Source organism: Lampetra planeri, chromosome 28, assembly GCF_965212315.1.
Source record: "Lampetra planeri chromosome 28, kcLamPlan1.2.h2, whole genome shotgun sequence".
Classification (NCBI taxonomy): Eukaryota; Metazoa; Chordata; class Hyperoartia; order Petromyzontiformes; family Petromyzontidae; genus Lampetra; species Lampetra planeri.
Window position 1 is genome coordinate 10134324 of NC_136134.1, and position 21621 is coordinate 10155944.

General features: G+C 51.4%; 1 protein-coding gene across 1 annotated transcript; it reads left to right on the forward strand.

Moving 5' to 3' along the window:
- Positions 1 to 633: 633 nt before the first annotated feature.
- CTDNEP1 (CTD nuclear envelope phosphatase 1) lies at positions 634 to 21160 on the forward strand. Its single transcript, XM_078607858.1, has 8 exons — positions 634 to 888; positions 10456 to 10522; positions 12775 to 12893; positions 13479 to 13550; positions 15738 to 15854; positions 16053 to 16164; positions 17193 to 17277; positions 18123 to 21160. The coding sequence occupies exons 1-8, from the start codon at positions 721 to 723 to the stop codon at positions 18181 to 18183; spliced, it is 801 nt and encodes a 266-aa protein (XP_078463984.1). The 5' UTR covers positions 634 to 720; the 3' UTR covers positions 18184 to 21160.
- Positions 21161 to 21621: the final 461 nt, after the last annotated feature.

Below are 21621 nucleotides of genomic sequence, written 5' to 3' on the forward strand. Positions count from 1 at the left end.
GGGGAGCGTGGGGGGAGGTGGGAGTGGGGTGAGGTGGGAGGGGAGCGTGGGGGGAGGTGGGGGGGGGAGCGTGGGGGGAGGTGGGAGGGGAGCGTGGGGGGAGGTGGGAGGGGAGCGTGGGGGGAGGTGGGAGGGGAGCGTGGGGGGAGGTGGGAGTGGGGGGGGGCGTGGGGGGAGATGGGAGGGGGGCGTGGGGGGAGGTGGGAGTGGGGGGGGGGGGCGTGGGGGGAGGTGGGAGGGGAGCGTGGGGGGAGGTGGGAGTGGGGGGGGGCGTGGGGGGAGATGGGAGGGGAGCGTGGGGGGAGGTGGGAGGGGAGCGTGGGGGGAGGTGGGAGGGGAGCGTGGGGGGAGGTGGGAGTGGGGGGGGGCGTGGGGGGAGATGGGAGGGGAGCGTGGGGGGAGGTGGGAGTGGGGGGGGGCGTGGGGGGAGATGGGAGGGGGGCGTGGGGGGAGGTGGGAGTGGGGGGGGGGGCGTGGGGGGAGGTGGGAGGGGAGCGTGGGGGGAGGTGGGAGTGGGGGGGGGAGCGTGGGGGGAGCGTGGGGGTAGATGGGAGTGGAGTGTGTGGCGAGATGGGAGGGGCTTTCCTCACTTAATACGTCACTTCCTTTCGCTCCGCCGAGCTCGCCGGAAGTCGTGGCGGGGGACTCCTGGGGGAGGGGAGGGGTGAAGATGGCGGTGTCGAGGAGGAGGTGAGAGCCACGGACGGAGCGGCGGTCTCCATGTCGTCTCACCTCGGCCGGGAGGCGAAGGCGTCAGCCGCGCTCGTCATGAAGACTTACCTCTTACTCGGTCTGCGCACGCTCATCTCCGCCGTTGCCAAGCTCTACGCGCTACTGCTCAAGGCCTGGAGCTTCGTGCTCTACGTCCTCCGTCGGCAGATCCGGACGGTGGGTAGGGGCGGGCAGGCAAGGCCCGGGGGTCCGTAGGCGACCAGGCCCCGGGCGCGATCTCTCTTCCCGCTCCCTCGAATATGTCCCCTGCCATACGAACGTGGAATGTCCACCGTTGCGTGCGTGCGGTCTCTGTGTGCCCATTTTCGCCACGTACGTCTTTCGTGTCATTTTACCTGCTAATCCCCCCACCACCACCACGTTTCTGATCTACATGTCAGTGGGTTAACATGCACAGATTGAAAACTTTCTTGTGGAGGCCGCCGCTCGGCTCGTTTGCGTGGGAAGCCGCTGTTAACGATTGTTATTTTGTGCACGTTGTAGGCACACAGTGTGATGACGGTGTCTGTGTTATTCAGGTTTGTGTTTGCGCGTGAAAGCGGCCGGCAAAAAGAGCGTCCGTCCAGGACGACGAATGCCACGTAACTCCGTTGTGGTTCCTGAAGTGTCTTAGTTGTGTGTGTTGTGTGTGAGAGCGACGGAGTTTTCTCGTGTGCAGGAGTTGGGTGGATTACTACACCACCGCAGTCAAGTGAGAGATGGAGGTTCCTTGGGGATGCCTTCATCCAGCAGTGGATTGACCATGGCGGATTGGTGGTGGTGGTGTGTTGGGACTTGGCATTTGTAGCCAATAGTCGACAAAAGGGTAACGCGCATCTGTGTACGTGTTGGGAGTGTGCGCGCGCCTTAGGGGATGCGAGCACCTGAGCACGGTGCATCTCACACTCCTCTCAATCGGACACTTCCCGTGGCCTCGAAATGCACCCAGCCTGGCACGACGCGCTGCGGTGACGTCACCGTCGCTCGTGTGGCGTGACGGCCGTGTGAGTGTACACCAGTGTGTGTACTTGTGAGCAAGTACATCTGTATATTTAGTGTGTGTATGTGCTTATGTACAACTTGGAGTACAGTACATGTTTGTACCTTTGTATGTACGCGTGATTTCGTGTGCGTGTAGTGATGATGGTACGTCCCAAAGTATGCGTATATAGTTGTGATCTGTAGCTGAGTTTGTGTAGAATCATGAATGAGTTATGTGTGCATCTTAATTTGAATGCTATGAAGAGAACCAGTCAACCAAAATGTCAATATCTTCCTATTATTTAAGTAAAATATATATTTTAAAAGTATCAACTACTCTCCTAACCATATACATATCAACCCATACGGTTTACCCCGTTTTCTTCTACAGGGGAATTCAGTTTTCAGGTCCATACGGCGTACAGCCGTTTCATTACGGACATAACATAAAATAAATGTATATTTATTTGTGTTTCTACCTTGTCATGGGACTTTGTAGGATGAACGTTGAGATTTACAAGGGGACAGGGGGACCAATAAGGCCTGAATTGGTTTAATAAGGTGGGCACTGATAAGCGGTTGACAGGAATGTAACCATTACTCGTTCTGATTCGTCAACCCTAACCATATCCCGAACCCCTAAAACCTAACCCCTTAACCCTACATGAAAACTAAATACATGTCCCTTAACATTTCATTAATTCAAACCCAAGGAAGGTCAGTGGTTGGATGAAAATGTGGAACAGTTAGTACCAGCAGAGATTCGGTTTCATCAAAGATCATCTTCGGAGATGGTGTACGATAAAAAAAATCAAGGTTATTTTTAATTCACCTCCTCTGTATTAGTTCAAACAAGCAACCATTCAATATTTTGGTGTGTGGGTCTTATAAGTGGACGGTGAATATACCACTATAACGTGGTTCAGAAACTGTCATTCATTAACGTAGACAATGGCAATGCGACTTAAAAAGTGTGCAACCTCACGGTTGGCTACGTACGGTGCGAAAGAAGTTCAACATACATACAAGATGCACGTTTGGAATTATATTGTGGAACAGAACAAGGAACACACGATATTAGGGAACGTACTCGTGTGACTGTAGTGGTTGTGCAGTGTGATTGTTTATCAAAGCTTCCCCATGGGCACAGTCATTGAGTGGTACTCCTGGGCACATCACTTCCTGACCCACTGGTGACATTTACACATTGCTCTCGCATGGCTTCGTTTCCTTATACAACCCCGCGTTGAACAATGGAACTAAGTGAACTCGAGCTATGATGTTGCAAATGTGAATCTGCTGGTGCGCCCATTCAATGATTATATATGTATATATGGGTGTCTATACGTGTTTATTTGCAAGTGGGGAGCAGTGGCATAGTCGTTATTGTACAGATAATAAGTGGCAATTATCCAAAGCGGTTCTGGTCCTCCCCTTCATCGACTTGGCCTTAAATGAGTAGTACATGCTGTGGTGTGTAATCATCAGAGGTGTGGACTCGAGTCATGTGACTTGGACTCGAGTCAGACTCGAGTCATGAATTTGATGACTTGCGACTCGACTTGGACTTGCATAACAATGACTTTGTCCCACCTATGAGATGTGGACTCGAGTCATGTGACTTGGACTCGAGTCAGACTCGAGTCATGAATTTGATGACTTGCGACTCGACTTGGACTTGCATAACAATGACTTTGTCCCACCTCTGGTAATCATCAGTACTGGGGACACAAAGGCATGGGTCTTGACTACACCACCCCCTCATGCGCCGTGCCGGCCTTCATAGATGCCCACAAACAGCGCTTGCCTCAACAGTCCTGCGTAGGTTACCCAGGGGTTCTTCGTGGTATATTTACCTAATGCCCAACCATAGTTCTTCTTTGTTAATTTTCAACCACCTTTTTTTGTTCTCTAGCCAAGCTCTGTTCCCTTTTTTTTTTAAGACGGAAAAGTGAAAAATCTAAAGCTGATTTGAAACTCGTCCCCTAACCCCTGGCAAGGTTTAGCCATTAACTTTAAACCGAGGCATATGAACCTGCATTGTATGCCTGTTGACGACAGTGTGTTTGGAAAGAGATTGAAGTTTACGCACAGATTGGCCTAAAGAAGAAATTATGTTTTGAATTGGTGCATTTACCTGCTGTGACATATGGTTTATAACCATGGTCATAAACAAAGACATCGGCACGTAAACTGAAAATGGCACCGTTATGCATGGTAATGTGCATTTTTGCAATTATATCAAGAAACGGAGAACTTCATGGTTTGGAGAGCACATGCAGACCCAATTCAAACTGTGAGTAAAGTAAGTGGGTTTGAACAGAATGTGTCGCTAGAAGCATGACTGGTAGTTGAGGTGAGATGTAGATGTCACGTCGGGCTCATGTGTGAAGGTGCTCTGGATTGTGCGCAAGTGCCAAGTTGTACCGAGTGTCGTTCAGGTTTTCTCCGCCGTTTTGCTCCATTTGCCGTGGGGGGGGGAGGGGTTCTTCTAGAACTGAACTGAAAGTTCAGTATTGAAAGTTCCTGAAAATGCGCTCGCATGCCAAATAACTTGCGTCACAGCCCAACAAAAACACATGCGAGAAAATCCCCCAGTTGCTGCAAAAACGGTTGATCCAAGCGGTCAGTCGGGCATTTATTGACGATTACTCAGGGTGTGTGCGTGTTTGACTTTGCTACTGCCACCCCCTGTGGCGCCCCATACCTTGACGTAACGGACGAGTGACCATTGGACTCGGTAGTTGACGCGGAGCGAGCAAGCTGCGATCAAATTTGGTGCGTGGGGGTTTGAAGTTTTACGTTTTGCTCCATAAGCTGTGAGCTTCTTCAGAAACCAAATTATTAAACTGAACTGGAATATTCAGGTTCTAAAACTATTCAACTCAATTTTTATTTTACCAGGTAAGGCCCACTGAGCTATGTAGCTTTTTTAGAAGCAACCTGGCCACAAATGAGAGCCAAACGAAGTGGCTTATCACGTGGACAGTTATAGCAGCCACATTCTCTGCATCTTGATTCTAAATGTGGAGGGCAAAACCGGAGGACCCTGAGAAAAATCCACGCCACCACGGGGAGAGACATGCAAACTCCAAATATACAGGCGTCAGAGTCGGGATTGAACCGACAAAACTCCTCTATACCAGGCGAGGTAGTTAACATGTCGCCACCTAGGTGCCATACAGATTTATCCCAGCACGTGTGGAGCAAAGTGTATGGATATCGTGGGAATCAATACGCGGTCCAACCCGAAAACATATTCAAGAGCTCTGGGTGGAATCTTGTGCTTCCTGTTGCTCGGTAAAGCCTAGCGTTGGACCCCACTCATCATCGTCTTCGTCATTGTATCATAATCGTCGCTTTAATCCTTTTACGGTCGGCCGTTGAACTCGTAAAAGAGTTCTAAAACTGTATTGGCGGAGTGGGCGAAACCTGCATTGGGGCCTATGAGCGTCTTGGGCAAAAAAAAAACTTTGGGAACTCAGGGCCAGTGCTGATGTCATTGAAAATAAGTCATTCAAATAACAGTCATCATTATTATTATTATTTGGTCCAATAATATTTTATGCAATTTCACAAAACAAGCCTTCATGCATCATCAGCCATGATCACTCCAATGCTGCACGAAGGCCTCTCCCCACCCAAATTTGTTGCAGTCACAACCGCAACAAACATGGCTCTCCCTTGAAGTGAGACTGCTGGGACCAGTTGTGTACAGATGACAACTTGAGTTTGTATTTCCCCCGAGTTTGCTCCCGAGTTGGTTAACTTAAGGAGGAATCATCAGAATGGGCACTCTAAAATTGGTTCCGAATATTCTGTAAACTCATGTCTTTGCAAACAAAAGAGAGCAATGTCGTTTCACGTCTCTCAGTGGGTCTATTTCATTGCTGTTATGTGGCTGTAAATTATGGTCATTTTGTGTTTACAACATGTATTTGTTATAAACCTGACCTGCTTTAGAAGGAGATAAGATGCATTGATTTATAAATCACTTAAAGCAATTATTGAAAAACAAATGAATGAAGAATGTGACGTGAGTGGAGACGTTATTCCTGGAAAATAAACGCTCATGAAATATCAGCCCCCTGTAAACAAGACCACATCACCCCGTTCCTCCACTCCTTCCCCTGGCTCCCAATCCAATCCCGAATCAAGTACAGGGGGCGGTGACACGGCCTAGCGGGGCGGCACATTCGCCGTTTGTTGTTGCAGAGGTTAACTGTTCAAACCCGGTAGGCAGCCCCAGTTAATTCTGTGCTGTGTATTAACCATAGAAATACACGCCGTCTGCTTCACAGTGGAGGTTAAAGATTACGCGCCATGAATCGACAAGAGTAGGCCCGTTGTGTGCCGGTGTCGTGGTCCAAATTTGCCAAGTAAAAAAATGTACCTGTAAAAATACTCCATTGGGATTACACACATGGTAACATCACCCCTACTGAGAAACCACAGCACAGACTGCACATGGTGACATCACCCCCTACTGAGAAACCACAGCACAGACTGCACATGGTAACATCACCCCCTACTGAGAAACCACAGCACAGACTGCACATGGTAACATCACCCCCTACTGAGAAACCACAGCACAGACTGCACATGGTGACATCACCCCCTACTGAGAAACCACAGCACAGACTGCACATGGTAACATCACCCCCTACTGAGAAACCACAGCACAGACTGCACATGGTGACATCACCCCCTACTGAGAAACCACAGCACAGACTGCACATGGTAACATCACCCCCTACTGAGAAACCACAGCACAGACTGCACATGGTGACATCACCCCCTACTGAGAAACCACAGCACAGACTGCACATGGTGACATCACCCCCTACTGAGAAACCACAGCACAGACTGCACATGGTAACATCACCCCCTACTGAGAAACCACAGCACAGACTGCACATGGTGACATCACCCCCTACTGAGAAACCACAGCACAGACTGCACATGGTAACATCACCCCCTACTGAGAAACCACAGCACAGACTGCACATGGTAACATCACCCCCTACTGAGAAACCACAGCACAGACTGCACATGGTGACATCACCCCCTACTGAGAAACCACAGCACAGACTGCACATGGTAACATCACCCCCTACTGAGAAACCACAGCACAGACTGCACATGGTAACATCACCCCCTACTGAGAAACCACAGCACAGACTGCACATGAAACATAGCGCCTTCGTGATCGCCTTGCTCTCTTAACAGGGGTCGGCAGCAAACATATCGAGAAGAGCCACTTTTTTTCGAAGTCTGTACAGACTGAATATTTCAAGAGCCGCAATGCGTGTGAATACGTGTACATTACGTCACGAAGCAGCCCGCACAGAGCCACATGTGGCTCCTGAGCCACAGGTTGACAACCCCTGCTCTATGACAATGGAACTCATACCAAATGTACTCGTGATGTAGATTGCAAAGATTGCCCCTTACCAACTTTAAGAGCCTTTATCGATTCACGCCCACATACCTCTACCCACGTAATCTCGCTCTTTTCCCCCTTCGTGTGTTTTTTTGTATAGTGCTCCTGACTGGTTTTAAAGTCTCTCTATTTCACACAGTCTCGATATCCCATCGCCACTCTAGTGACTCTAGCCTTCCTTGAAAACTGCTCAACCTCCGCTTTAATGGCTGCTTGCTACGTCTCTGATTCTGCCTCAGTAGTCTGTAATTCCTTCCCCACAGCCATCTGTGATGCCGACTCCCTGCCACTGTTCAAACCCATGCCCAAGACCTCTATCTCATCGACTGCTATCTGTGAAGTATCTTAAATATCAAAGTATATTCGGTATATTTGTCCTGTTTTCACTGGTTTCCCTGGGATGCGATCGTCCTGCATCCTGTACAGCGTATTGAGATGCAGCTGTATTTACATACTAATTAATAATGAGTAGTAAGTTGGGGCCAATTGTAATTTCACCCATGGATGAAGGCCGCACCATGCCGTGCCAGTCTTAGGGGTTGTTGTACCGTACGTACTTCACCGCTGGTTTGTGATAGAGGGGGGGTGCCCAGGACCAGTTAAAATATCACTCGCTACTGATGTTAACCACGGCCGGGGATTGAATTCAGGCCTGCGGGTTCATAGTGCAGCGCGCTAAACACAGCAGCCACCACTTCATCCCACAAATCCCGCATGTGATTGTAAAATAACAAATTTCCAAATTCTGTCGCAGCTGGTGGACGTCCCATTCGGTTGGGGTTATTGGGTTTGCTCGCAGGAGGACGGCGGTGGTGGCAGAGGGGGGTGGGTGCAATATGTCCAGGAGAGAGTCAATGGAGCGAGTAGGGGATGTTCTGTCATCTCCGTTGGCTGGGATCCTCTTCCCAGCTGGATGGCCTCAATCCAGCCAGTGGCAGCATTGATTTTACCAACGAAATTAGTGATGCAAATATTCGTCAACGGAGTGCGCGTGAGTTTAATTTGAGTCGACGATGATTATGAGCGGATTCGAAAAAATCAAGACTAACCCACCAGAGATTGAAATGTGACTAAGACCCAGCGAAAATGAGGTAATCTGTGCAAGCCGCAGCCCAAAATAGTTTTAGTAACGTCACTGGAGACTGAGGCGCCGAGGAAGACCAAAAGTGTTAATTGGCTTGGTACATATTAAAAAAATACAGACCGAGTTTATTGCTTGACTGCCCTGGAAATATTAGGGTGGACATTTTTTTTTACGCCCCCTCGCACCACCGTTTGTGGACTACTTGTTTGACTCGTCTCGTCGACGAGACTTAAGAGAACACTCAAATGAAATCTACAGACTGACGTTTGACTAATCCAGAGACGTAATTCCACATGATGTTGTTGTCGTCAGCTAGACTTGCGACTAAAATAAAAATGCTTACTAAAAGTATCGCTGACCAATGGAGCAGGCTACATTACAGCCGTCAGCTCTTAAACGACGAAATTCGCGGTTGTTACCCCCCCCCCCCAACCATAATCATCTTGAGGTTTAAAACTTCCACGTGGTGGAAATGTCCTCTTGCTTATTTTGTTTTACCAAAGGGTGGAATTGAGCAGAATGCCTTGCAATTAATGACTCCGTTATAATCCGCTGTGCACGCGCACAGAAGAACAAACCGAGTGGAATTCCCATCGCAGTTTCAAGTGATTTCAATAGCAGTAGGAAATCGTCGCACCGTCTAACGTACGGCGTCGAAGCGGCGGTCACCGTTGGGTGATGACGAATCTCTCGGCCACCGCAGTGCTTTCGGCCGTCCCTTTTCCACGTACGTAAAAAAAAAACAGCGGCAACAGGTGGCGGGAATTCCTGCCACAGCTGACGCCGCCAGCTCCGTGTCCCTCTCCGCAAGCCACCAGGTTAGGGGTTGGTGCGGTTAAGGGGGGCGGCGGTTGTAGAGGGGGGAGGGGGTGGTGCGGGTAGTTAGCGGGCATTTATTTTGGGAATGCCCTGGCAGCAACTGGGCTCGCTCCAACTCGCTGCACGTGCTCGTATCATCGTGGACCAAGCTGCCGCGGTCCGGCGCAGCAGCCGCGTGGAGCCCGTGGTGATGGATGATGGCTGCTTTTGATGTGTCTGCTACTGCTCTTGGTGGTGGCGGCGGTGGTGGTGGTCGTCATAATGATGATGATGGGGGAGGTGGCGGTAAGTGTAGTGGTGTTTATCAGTGGTGATGATGGTGGTGGTGCTTATCTTTCTGTAGTCCACTGGAATTGTATTTATGGCGATGGGGTAATCAGCCCGTTGCATCAATTCAGTTGCCCTCCAACAGCAACAGAGGACGGAGGAGCAACACTCATACCAACGAGCAGAGCACTGGTCGACTAAAATGCAGGAAGTTGGCACAGTGGGAAGTACAAGCGGTGTATCTGCCAGTCGGTCTGCCCTGCGACCGACCAGTCAGCCTTCCACGCTTTGCATAGCCTCTAAGTGCACCTAGCCTGGTACAAGCACGTGGGTGATGCCACGAACGTCGCCGCCACGTGATGAATGTCACCCTTGTATTCATCGCTGAGTGGATTGCGACTGTTGTTGTAAGTGGTGGTGGTGGTACTGGTGGTGCTGATGTTGCTGGTGGTGGCGGCGGTAGTGCTGTGTGCCAGATGGGCGAACGGCCGGATCCGACACCTGACACAGCGCTGACGCAAGTGACGCCTCTGCTGTGACTCCGGTTTTGCCGTCACCGTCAGCGAGTGAGCGTGTGGCAGTGGACCCGGCGAGAGGTGGGGGGTGGTAGCATTTTAGCCGCAATTGGCGCAAACGTGGAATCGCACAAGGCTCTGCTTTATGTGTGTGTGTAAGTCTGTGTGGTGGGAGTACTTTGACACTTGATTTATTTATGTATTCAGTTTATTCCCTCGGATGCATGACCGCCCTCTTCACGTGGAGCACATGTTCCGACGCTTGACCCAGCATCTTGGGGGTGCAGTTGCGTCTTACATGCCCCCTAAATCCACACTGTGTTGCATTTCTAGGATGCGGTCTCTCCAAGCTGGACCCCCTCCCCCCCGACGAGCACCGCCTGCGGCTGCTGCCGTCCCCTGCGGGATGGAAACTTTCGCCCCGTCTTGACTTCCCCCCCCCACCCATAACCCGCCCCCCCCTTACAGCTCGGCCAGTGGCAATGCTTTCATGTGTCTGTCCAATCTCGACTGTTTCGTTGCCGGGGCCGCTTTGTAACGTGGGCAGCATCGGGTGTCGGATTTCCGTGCGTCGTCGCTGGCTGTGATTTTTTTTTTGACAAACCGCAATGCGTTTGTGTGCGTCTGGCGTGCAGATTATCCAGTATCAGACGGTGCGGTACGATCTGCTGCCCCTCTCGCCCACATCTCGCGTGCGGCTCAGTGAGTAGAGGGGATCCGCACGGGAAAGGGGGGGTGGGGGGCTTCTCACCGGGGTCCGTGGTCCTGAGTGATTTTTTTTTCCTTTCAAAAGTCACTTTTGTACGCAGTTGAACTATGTACTTGCAAAACAAAGAGATGTAGTTTCGTGGCTTTACGTATTCCTTTACATCCTTTGAATGGAAGGCGAACGAAAAGTTGATTGTGAAATAGCAGCATTCCGGCGTGCTTAAAAAAAGAACGTTTGCAGTCGATGCATATCACCCGCTTTGTTGTACGGGCAAGACACAGGGACACTGAACAAAGCACTATAGAATGGCAGCTGTGAGTGTGCAAAGAAGCATGGTGAGATGCATTGTGGGAAGTACACTCGGGAACCGGAATAGGAACACGTGCGTCGGGGGAGTGCTGAGAAGTCTAAAGCGCACATTTGTCAATAATGCTGTGGCCTTGAAAGGAAAAATATATAACAGGCGACATTTCGGCAAATCGACCTTCTTTCATGTGCTATGAAGAAGGGCTATTGCCCGAAACGTTGGCAATAAAAAAAATTACTTCTCAGGCCACAGCATTATCGACGAATACTTCACAACGGTCAATAAATACAATGTTTCAATTTGTTAATTGTGCTTGTGCACAACCTCCAATGCAGCATCACCAAACGATTTGTCATGAAAATTGAGTGGGCTTGGGCAGGATCTCATTGCTAACAAGAATAGCGTAATGGTGAATGGACGAGACTGATGAAGGATTGGTAGCCAAAGGAGAAACTCTCCTAAACCACAGCTGGTGATGATGATTCATTAAATAATGACGACAGAATCCCACCGCTCAGATTAGCGGGTGTGTGTGTACGTCGGAAGATCAAAGTCCAGCATCACTCTGCACGTGCGATCACGTGTTTTCCAACATGTATAACGTTTAGCAGTAACGTCAATAACCTCTCCTCCGTTTCGGTATTGTGCCTCCACACACAAACACAATATTTGTTTTAGTCATCGGTCTATTGGTTCTCAAGACCAATATTATCCAGCAGCATTCGTTTAAAAGCAAGCAAACTCTTGGGACCGGTTTCAGCCAACTGGGTCTTATCAGCAAGGCACACCGGCTGGACCTGCAATCTACACCAATTGTATCCATTCGTGCCTGTCATTATGGTGACCCAGGTCACTCGTTGCGAATGAGACTTATCCTGGTCTCTTCAGTTCTCACCTGGCTAACCAAAATAATCTTGAAACTTGACACTTGTTGAAAATTGCGAACGGGAGATTGTTGCTATTTGGGTGTGAGGCAAGCGATGATAGTCTTGCCGCAAGCTATGGTAGGTGGTAGGCTGCAGCGGGCCTGCAAGCTCAGCGATCCGTGTGTGAGTCACTGTCGCCACCTAGTGGCTCCTCTGATGGTGCATGGATCTGATGGCCAAACCCCTGTGGCAAGAGATGGGCAAAGTATGTCAATTAAATGTACAGGTGGTCCTCGTTTAACGCGGTAGATGCGTTGCTGAAAAGTGCCGCCTTGAAGAGAAAAACGCGTTCAGCGAAAACAATTTCCCCATAAATGTAACGATAAAGTTTGCCGAGATACGATGTACTACGCACACGCACAGTAAGATGCCGGGACACATATAAAACTACACTAAACTGTTTTTCTATTACCAGGTAAGGCCCACTGAGCGATACAGCTCTTTTTCAGAAGCGACCTGCCCCCAAGTGAAAGCTCAACGCAGTGTCTTGTCATGTTAAAAATGTAATGCTGCCAAATACTCTAAACGCACGTTGATTCTAAATGTGGATGGAAAAACCGGAGGACCTGGTGAAAAATCCACTCGACCACAGGGAGAACATGCAATTTCCAATATACAAGCGTCGGGTTTGGTATCGAACCCACGACCTCCTGTACACCTGGCAAGATAGTTAACATACTCTTAGTTTTTTCGATAAAGTCACGTAGGTAAAAAAAAAGTGATTATATTATTATTTTTATTAATTTTTATTTCATTTTTTTACCTACGTGACTTTACCGAAAAAAAAACAAATAGTATGAATCCTTGCAGTCACGAAAGCTTCAAATCTAGAATTAAGGTAGTTAACATTTCGCCAACTGAGGGTGCGGCGCCGCATTACTGTATCATTCCACGTAGTGTATCGTACCACTCGGCCACGCAGCTCAAGAAAGTAGTTTGTCGTTGACCGCTCATCGGCGTCGAGAGCCCCTTGCGAGGAGTGACGCCGTTTGCGTCCGTGCCGGCGGTGCAGGCCAGGTGCGGCGGAAGATTTTGGTGCTGGATCTCGACGAGACGCTCATCCACTCGCACCACGACGGCATGTCGCGCACCATGGTGCGGCCGGGCACGCCGCCGGATTTCATTCTCAAGGTGAGCGCCGCAGCCAGGACTATTTTTTTAATCAAATGAATAGTCAATGTCATTGAGAAGATTGAGAGAGAGAGAAAGAGAGGAGCATGGGAAAATTCGACGAGTGGGAATGGCAGTCCCCACCGTTGACAATCATTTCCCAAGCTCTGCCTGGCCTATGTTGGGGTATATAGGGCCAACTCCGTTAGAGACTTTATTGTAACTGAGGATAAAAAAACCCCACGACGATCAGTCGATACAGTCGATCAAAGGACAAAAAATTACTATCGACTGTTTTATTTGTGGTCGGGTTTCCCCTTTAAAACTAACAGCCACTGAAATACCCTGTTGTCAATTTCACTCTGATTGGTGTCTCCCAAGTTTTGGCCAACCCTATGATCAATTTGGCGGGTGCCTCTGGAGTTAGTTCCTAGTAAATAATTTACATCGGACGATCTTCACGAGAGTAATCGTGCCATCCGCATTACAGACAGATCTGATGCATTGGCAATGTCAGCCCTAGTTGCGTGTAATTAGCTGCAACTACAGGAGGGGTTTGTCTCGGGAAGCAAGCGACAGCGGTTTGTGGGTGTGCGCGCTCCGCAGGTGATCATCGACAGGCACCCAGTGCGGTTCTTCGTGCACAAGAGGCCTCACGTCGACTTCTTCCTCGAAGTGGTGAGCTCACGCGTCGCGCGGCTCCCGACGGTAGCGCGACACGGGCCCGCCGTGCCGCCTGCCCGCCCGCCCGCCCGCCGGGTTCACGTTCGCTCGCGTGCAAGCTTAGCTCCAGTTGCCACTCGCTGAGGGTCCGGTGTTCGGTCGAGGATATGTTGGGGTTCGGGGACGGTTTGGTGTATCTCAGTCTCATTTGTGAGAACGTGAACGTTTCTGATAGTAGTCGGATGAGATAAATGTAATCGTCGTCATCATTATCGATGTTACCATAATTGGCCCGGCCATAATCAATCTCCTGCTGGATGAAGGCCTCCCCAAAACATTGCAATCTCTGATGAGCCTGCGATCGTAACACGCACCGAGCACCCGCACGCCCGCTGATTTTTCAGCTAGCACACTTCACATCGGCGTTCACGAATCAGAACTCGGTAAGTCGTATCCAGAACTCAATCTGCAGTATTCACAACTCATTTTGTGGAATATGGGTCTCTGGACAGGCGGTTACGTCCAGAACACGACGGGCAATATCAGAGATTCAGAACTCATTGCGCGCTCACTCATTAAAGGGAGAGTTGATTTCATAATGGCCTAATAACCATGTTAATACGTCTGCTTCACAACGGACGGTAAAGATTCCCTGATGTGATTCGCAAGCGTAGGCCATTGTGTTTGCCGGCATTAGGGTCAATTGGGTTTATACACACAGCAGCGATCATCGCCCGCTACTGCCAGACTATCATAGTCTCGAACACTCTTGCATATGTAACTCATCGTGGTCTCTTTGAGTTATCACCCAGTTAAAACAAAATTGATTTGAGACTCAGAATAGAAGAGCAGTTGATATTTTCATGCGACTGAATTCGCCCATGCGGTCTGAGCCTCGGTCCGGTCTCGGATTTACCCTTGTTGTGGTCCAAGGCTTTACCACGACGCAGTGCCGGGGGGGGGGGCGGGGGGTGGACCACGTGACGGTGTCCCTCGGTGGTGTGGGGTGCCACGATCGCCTGGTATGCAGGGAGTCGCGAGTACAATCCCAACCCTGGCGCCTGTATATTTTGAGTTTGCATGTCCTCCTTGTGGTTGCGTGGAGTATTTAGCTTCTATACATTTCCACGTGATAAACCACTTGGTTGAACTATCAAATGTGACCAGGCCACTTGTGAAAAATAAGCAAATAGTTCAGTGGGCCTTACCTGGTAAAATGAAAATCGTTTAATGACCACGAGTTCGCGGTTTGGTGTCGCGCCGCAATGGAGCGAGCTTGCAAATGGCACGAGACCGGCACAGTGGGCCCGGGCGCCGTTTGCCGGCGTGCCGCAAGCGGCATCTGGAAACGATTGCGTCGGCGTCGTCGTGGCGTGACCCCGTCCGCGGTTGGGTCACCGGCGCCCCTCGGCGGCGACGGCTAAACAAGGGGGCGGCGGTGACGGCGGCGTGCTCGTTGCTCGTGTTCGCTAATTTAGCATTTCGAGTTGTTAGCGATTTTTATTTATGTTTAATTAGTGCCGGGCGAGAGGGACGTTTGTAAACGAAACAGAGTTTGGACGTTTGCCAGGTTGCTTGGCCTCCTGTGGCCTCGCTGTGTATGCGTGACGTGCGCTAGGGGGAAGGGGGCTGTGGGTGGGGACACATGGGAGGGTGGCAACTGGGGGGAGCTGCGTGGGGGGGGGGCCCCGGGGTGTTTTCACGTACAGGGTGGGGGGGGGACACACCCAGGAGTGGGGAGTTTGGGATGCTGGGGATTGGGAGGGGTGGCGTCGGTCAGTGACGGCTACTTCCTCTAATTATATACTGTATATACTGTATGAGTATAGACTCCCCGTGTCCATGTAGGCGGTGAGCAGTAGGGCAGCGCGACGGACCCCGCGACACGAATTCAATTCCACTCACGGTCAATGTAAGACCGGGTCTTGGGCCCTCCCCTAGGTCGACTCGGCCTCAAATGAGTATCTGGTGCGGTGGGCAAACGTCGCCGCTTGGGAGACGAAGGTGGCCGGACGTGCTGCTGGCCACCCAACCCCTCCGTGTGCCGTGCCGGCCTTCATAGGTGCTACTCGCTAACAGCACTTGCCCCTACAGTCTGTTACGGCTATGTAGGCCTGCCACAGTGCATGGTCCCGTTAGTCACAGAATGAAGCTGGCAAGTGTCTCGACCCGCCGCCTTACCCCCCCCTCCCACCCCAACAGGTGAGCCAGTGGTACGAGCTGGTCGTGTTCACGGCCAGCATGGAGATCTACGGCTCCGCAGTGGCCGAAAAGCTGGACAACAACCGCAGCATCCTGCAGAGGAGATACTACAGACAGGTGAGGGCCGATACAACGCGCGCATTCCGGTGGAGCAAGCGGACAGCGCTCGTCCACCACCAGGGATGACCTTGAAATGGCTCGCAACATTAAACGGACAATTGCATCCCGCCACTGCCGCTGCTGATTTTCTGTTCGAATGCCTTGCGAAGCGAGACGGTGACCCTAACCTCTTGGCTCGTGTGTCGTCCTTCGCAGCACTGTACTGTGGAGCTGGGCAGCTACACGAAGAACCTGATGGCGGTGCATGGAGACCTGGCTAGCATAGTCATTCTGGACAACTCACCCAGCGCTTACCGGGGCCACCCAGGTAACGAAGCGCACGCGACATCCGCGTGCACGGCACACAACGACGACGATCACCCCACCACCCTGTGTAGCCTGCAACGGATTGTCGAGCGGTGGCGCGGTGCGCTATGAGCCCAATGACCCCGAGTTCAATTCAGTCAGTAGCGAGTGATAACTGAATTTGTCCTGCCCCCCCCAAACCAACCGCCGCCCCCCCCCCCCACTTCCCCCCTTCCACCCCTTCACCAACCCCCCACGTTTACCTACGCATGCACGCGTGCGCAGCAGACACGCAAGCGTGGCGCACGGCGCCAGATGTACACAGCACGCACAGCGCACACCAACAATATGTACGTGTGTATGTTGCACGTCTTTCGCACCGTATGTAGCCAACCGCGCTATTCGGAGGTGCGGGCGAAGGATAACAAACTTAACCCATAATAAGCAGTTCTAAAGAAATGAGGTTTCAATGTCGGTGATATAAGTGCATAGCTCCAGTGGCTACCGAATATCGGGTGGAAGAGCGTTCCAGACGGCCGCAGAAGCGCACCTGAAAGCGCGCGATGCAGTGAAAAATCACCTGGTAGGCGCACGAGCTCGCCACATCTCAAAAGCTAAACAGGGTAGAGTGCTTTGTCGGGCCACCGCAACCCCCTATGCATAACAGGTGCTGCTTAGAGGGGCTATCTTGTCAGCAGAGGGCAGTGGAGAAACATCAATCGTTGTGCTGTAATATGCTCCCAACATCTACTCTCCACACCTTCAACTTCCCACGACCCGCAGGGCGTGTGGGGGGAGGCCCTCATCCAGCAGTGGATCGACAAAAGGGCCGTGCTTGTGCTTATGCCTTCACAAGCATAGTGTGTGTGTGTGCGCGGGGCTGTTCGTGCGTGTTGCTGTGCTGTGTGTGTGTGTGTGCCAGTTTGCCTGCTTGCATTCGTTACTATTTTACGTGTCTGTTTACACTTGTGACTACGTTCTTACCCACGGTGTATACCTGTGTGCATGTGTGTACCTGCCTCTGCGTGCACGTGTGTGTTCTTGCGACAGACAATGCGATCCCCATAAAGTCGTGGTTCAGCGACCCCAGCGACACGGCGCTCCTCAACCTCCTGCCGATGCTCGACGCACTCAGGTGCCGTTCTCTCTCCGCGCGTCACGGCGTGGGCCAGGGTCCGCGTGTGCGTGCGTGCGTGTATTTGGGGTGTGTGTCTGTAATTGGTTGAGCGTTGTGGGGAGTGGTCGTGTAAGTGGCTAGCTGGCTGCGCTACGAACCCGGCGACCCCTGATAAATGTTTGAACTCGTCCTGTGCCTCTCCTAGGTCGACATGGCCTCAAATAAGTATTTGGTATGGCGTGTAAACATCGTCACTTGGGAGACAAAGGCGTGGTGCTGGCCACCCACCACCCTGCATGTGCCATGCCGGCCTTCATAGGCGCTTGCTAACAGCACTTGTCCCAATAGTCTGTTGAGGCTAAAACGGGGGGGGGGGGGGTCTTTGTGTGTGTGTTTGTGCCTGTCTAACCCAATGGTAGCGGAAGTGCAGTGGTTTAGCGCAATGCGCTACTAACCCAGCAACCCCGAGTTCAATTCCCGCTCGCGTCAGTAACCGTGGCGAAAAATATTTGAACCCATCCTGGGCCTCCCCTAGGTCTGCTCAGCCTTAAATCAGTACCTGTTTGCTGGATGTAAACACCCACCACTGGGGAAGACGGAGGTGGCCCGGAGATTCTGCTGGCCTCATGTGCCATGGCGGCCTGAATGTGTGATCGTTAATAGCACTTGTAGATAGTAATTTAAGGAACACAAAAGATCATGCTAATATCTCTCTGGTCATACTGTGTTCATTGCATGAATGTTAGGGTATCTCTCGAAATGGTTGTCTCAACAGTCAGTTGAAGGCTCGACGGGGGGGGCGGGGGTGATCCTTTGTCATCGTGATGTGGTCCACGTTTGTCTGTGTGCGTCGTGTGTTGCAGGTTCACAGCGGACGTGAGGTCAGTCCTCAGTCGAAACCTGCACCAGCACCGTCTTTGGTGACGCGCGCTCCCCCATCCATCGCCCTCCGACCTTGCCCCCCAAACAGCACCCCTCCAGCTCGGCCCCCCCCCTCCCCCCGCGGCCCTCTCCAACACCCGCGCACCGTCTCGTTGGCGACAGGAAGTCCTGCTGCTCGGCATGCTGGGAACATGGCGGCGTTGGGGCTGTGTCGACCGCGAATTGCAAGGCGGTGGACTCCTTTTGCTGGACCCGAACGATGAAAGAGCAAAAAAAAAAACCTTACGTCACACCGCAAAAGTTTTATTTTATTTTGTTTATCTCTTTAGGACAATAACATTATATATATAACTATATATATGTACAGTCAATTGTAGCAGGAAAAAAAAAATTACTTCATCCATCTTGTTAATACCTGAATGATTAATTTTTTTTAATCTTAAAATTGTATTATTTCCACGATTTCTCCTTTCAATTGATGCCCGATGAGCGATACATTTATTTTTTCCTCCCTTTGACCCTCCCTGTCCTCGGCACGATCATCAGTCCCGTCCGTCCCGTCGGTCCGTCCTCTCCTCTCCGTCTGCCACAACCCCCCAGAAACAATGCCTCTGCTTCAGCGGTGCTTTTCCGAATCCTCGGGCATTTGCCGCGCCTCCCCCTTCCTCCACCTCGTCGGCAACGGGGAACCCAAGCAGCCTCCTCGCCTCGCCCGGTCGGCGGTCGGCGGTGGGTGGAGGCCCTGACTTTTTGGGAGGTTGCTGTGCACTACCAGCCGCTGTCATGTACGCGCGCACGCGTGCGTGCGCGTTCGTCAGGGGTTGTAAAGTTTTAACGCACTTCTCTTCGTCGGCAACTGTTCCCCCCGGTCTGTCTCTCGGTTGCCCACCTGGGAGGAAGGAAAAGGAATGAAGGAGGAAGGAAACAACACAAGCCCCATCCCTCGCGCTGTGTATCAACGTATGTTTATTTTTTTTCCCACGCAGCCATTCGTAATCCACGCGCGATGTTGAGGGCTATGCCCGCGTGTTGAGCCTCTTCCCCCCCCCCGCCTCCTCTCGAGTGTTCGGCACACGCCGTGTGACGGGCATCTCCCCAGGAGTCGAGTTGAAGATTGTGGTGGAGTTGACGCGATGCCCGCGTGGGGTTGAGGTGTTGCGTGAGCTCCAGGGACGGAGTACTCGGAGCGCTGCGTTTGTACCAATTGGGGATTGATGGGGGAGCGAGAGTTGCGTAGAAAAATTTCGGAGAGTGTGGTTTCCGATCGTCACTGCGCAACTGGGGGGGGGGGGGGACTGCGTTGTGTTTTTTTTGGCATCTCTGCTGCGGGCTGGCGGTCGGTACGTGTCATTTACCGCATGAGAGCCCATTCAGAACCGTTAATCTTGTGTGCATTGGAGACCCGGGTAACCACATTTGCGTAGAGGAGGGTTGGTTTTTCACATTTGGCGGCCGTGCTTAAAACCTTGTCGATTGGTACTTGCAGAGAGATCTCGTCACGGGGCCTTCAGCATTTCGAGGCAGGAAATATGAACGACGCATTCGCAGAATTTATTTGACGGCTCTCGAAAAGGGGAACACAAACGTGGAGCTGTTCTGCTTGGCCGCGGTGGTGAGCTTGCCGTGACCAAACAAGTGGTGCCCGGTTCCCACCCCCGACACACACGCGCACGCACGCAGGTGCAAGGGTAGCGAGCGGCCGCAACGCTGCCTCTGAGCGTGGGAATCGGCGGTCCTTAGCTTTGCGCGTGTGGCTGCCGGTTTCCGCTGTGAATTTGCACGCTCGCGCATAGTCACGCGCGCGCGCGTGCTCAATCCTAAACCGTTACTGCTACAGCGAACCCACAAGATCATTCAGAAAGGATTTGTTTATGTCAGTCGCAGGGTATAATATCGATCGATCACGGTCAACATTTTGGCCAGTTGAGCCCCCTCAGAATCGTAAACCCTGACGATGCGAAACCGAGTAAAAACGTTGATTTGCTCTCGATAGCTCTGGACGACGTGTCAAATTTCTGAGTGCTTTTTGCAACTGCGGTTTGTGTGTACGCAAGCATACACGAAATGTGTAAATACAGAGTGGCGAGGAAGATCCGAGTTTGGAGAGCCGAACGTTAAAAGTATGCATGGATAAGCACTTACTTTTTAGTTTAAACTGTTGCCCTCGTGTAGTGTTATCGGATGATAAGTGCACTATCCCGAGCCCTCCATTAAGAGAGTAAGATGAATGCGAGGCCTTTCATTAACCTGGGCATGGCATCGATTTGACAACTTTCTCAAGGAGTTCTGCGTGGAATTCTGTACAACCGAGCTGGCCTAAACGAGTCTCGGAAATCGCCTGGTGGTTTTTCCACTGCAGCACCCGAACCGTGCCGCTAACATCGCACGTTAATACATTATTTGGTATTTGAATCGACGATTAATAACCCCCTCCGCTCCTGGAACGGCTCAATTCCGAGCAAGATTCCGATCTTCAGCGGGTGCCACGGTGGCTACGAGATGTTAACTCCCTCGTCTGATATACAGGAGGTCGTGGATTCGATCCCGACCTTGACGCCTGTATATTTGAAGTTTGCGTGTTCTCTCCGTGGTCGCGGGGATTTTTCTCGAGTTTGTCCCTCCACATTTAGAATCGACATGCGGTTAGAGTCATTGGCTGCTGCTATACATTTCCACGTCATTTGGGATATCATTCGTGGCCAGGTCGCTTCTGAAAAAGAGCTTTCGAACTCGGTGGTCCCTACCTGGTAACATATAAAATTTTAAATAGTTTAAAATAGCTTAAACAACGTTTCGCGCTTTGGTTCAGGCGCGGCTCAACAGACAGCCAGTGGAAAAACCACCGGGGCCATGAGGGCCCCGTGCCGGTGCGGCTCGGTTGTGCCAGTGAAAAAAAGTAACATCGAGGACATCCGGAGTGCCCGGACAAAAGAACGTTGGAATGGCTCTCATGTGGTTAAATAAAGGACGTTGAATTAATTAACAAATAAGAGCTCTAAATAAAGAAGTACAACTGTCATCTTATTTATTATTAACTATGTACCCAGAACGTTTTGGCAGCCTCCTACATTCGCGAGTTATCTTGATAACGTCGTGCGACTGCTCGCACGCGCGGGTATCTACGTACGTACGTGCCCGTCTGTCTACGCATGCACGCACGCGTGCTGGGTTTGTGAACATATGCTGTGCGAGCGACCAAGAGGGGGAGGGAGGCCAGTCGCGACTAAGCGAGCGAGAACGAATGCACTGGTGCTAATCCGAAGTCTGCGTCAAGTTGTCCGAGTTTTTTTTGTAAAACGATGAAATGTCGATCTTGGCGACGGCGAGCGACGGCCTCCCCCCCGCGGAACTCCGCGAGAGAAACGATTCACGCGCGGGCAGATCGCGAACGACGCACACACCCAGCGGATCGACACGCAGGGCACGTGTGCGCCGCGTACTTGCGAATCGAGGGGCCAGGTGGAGGAAACCTTTCCGCCG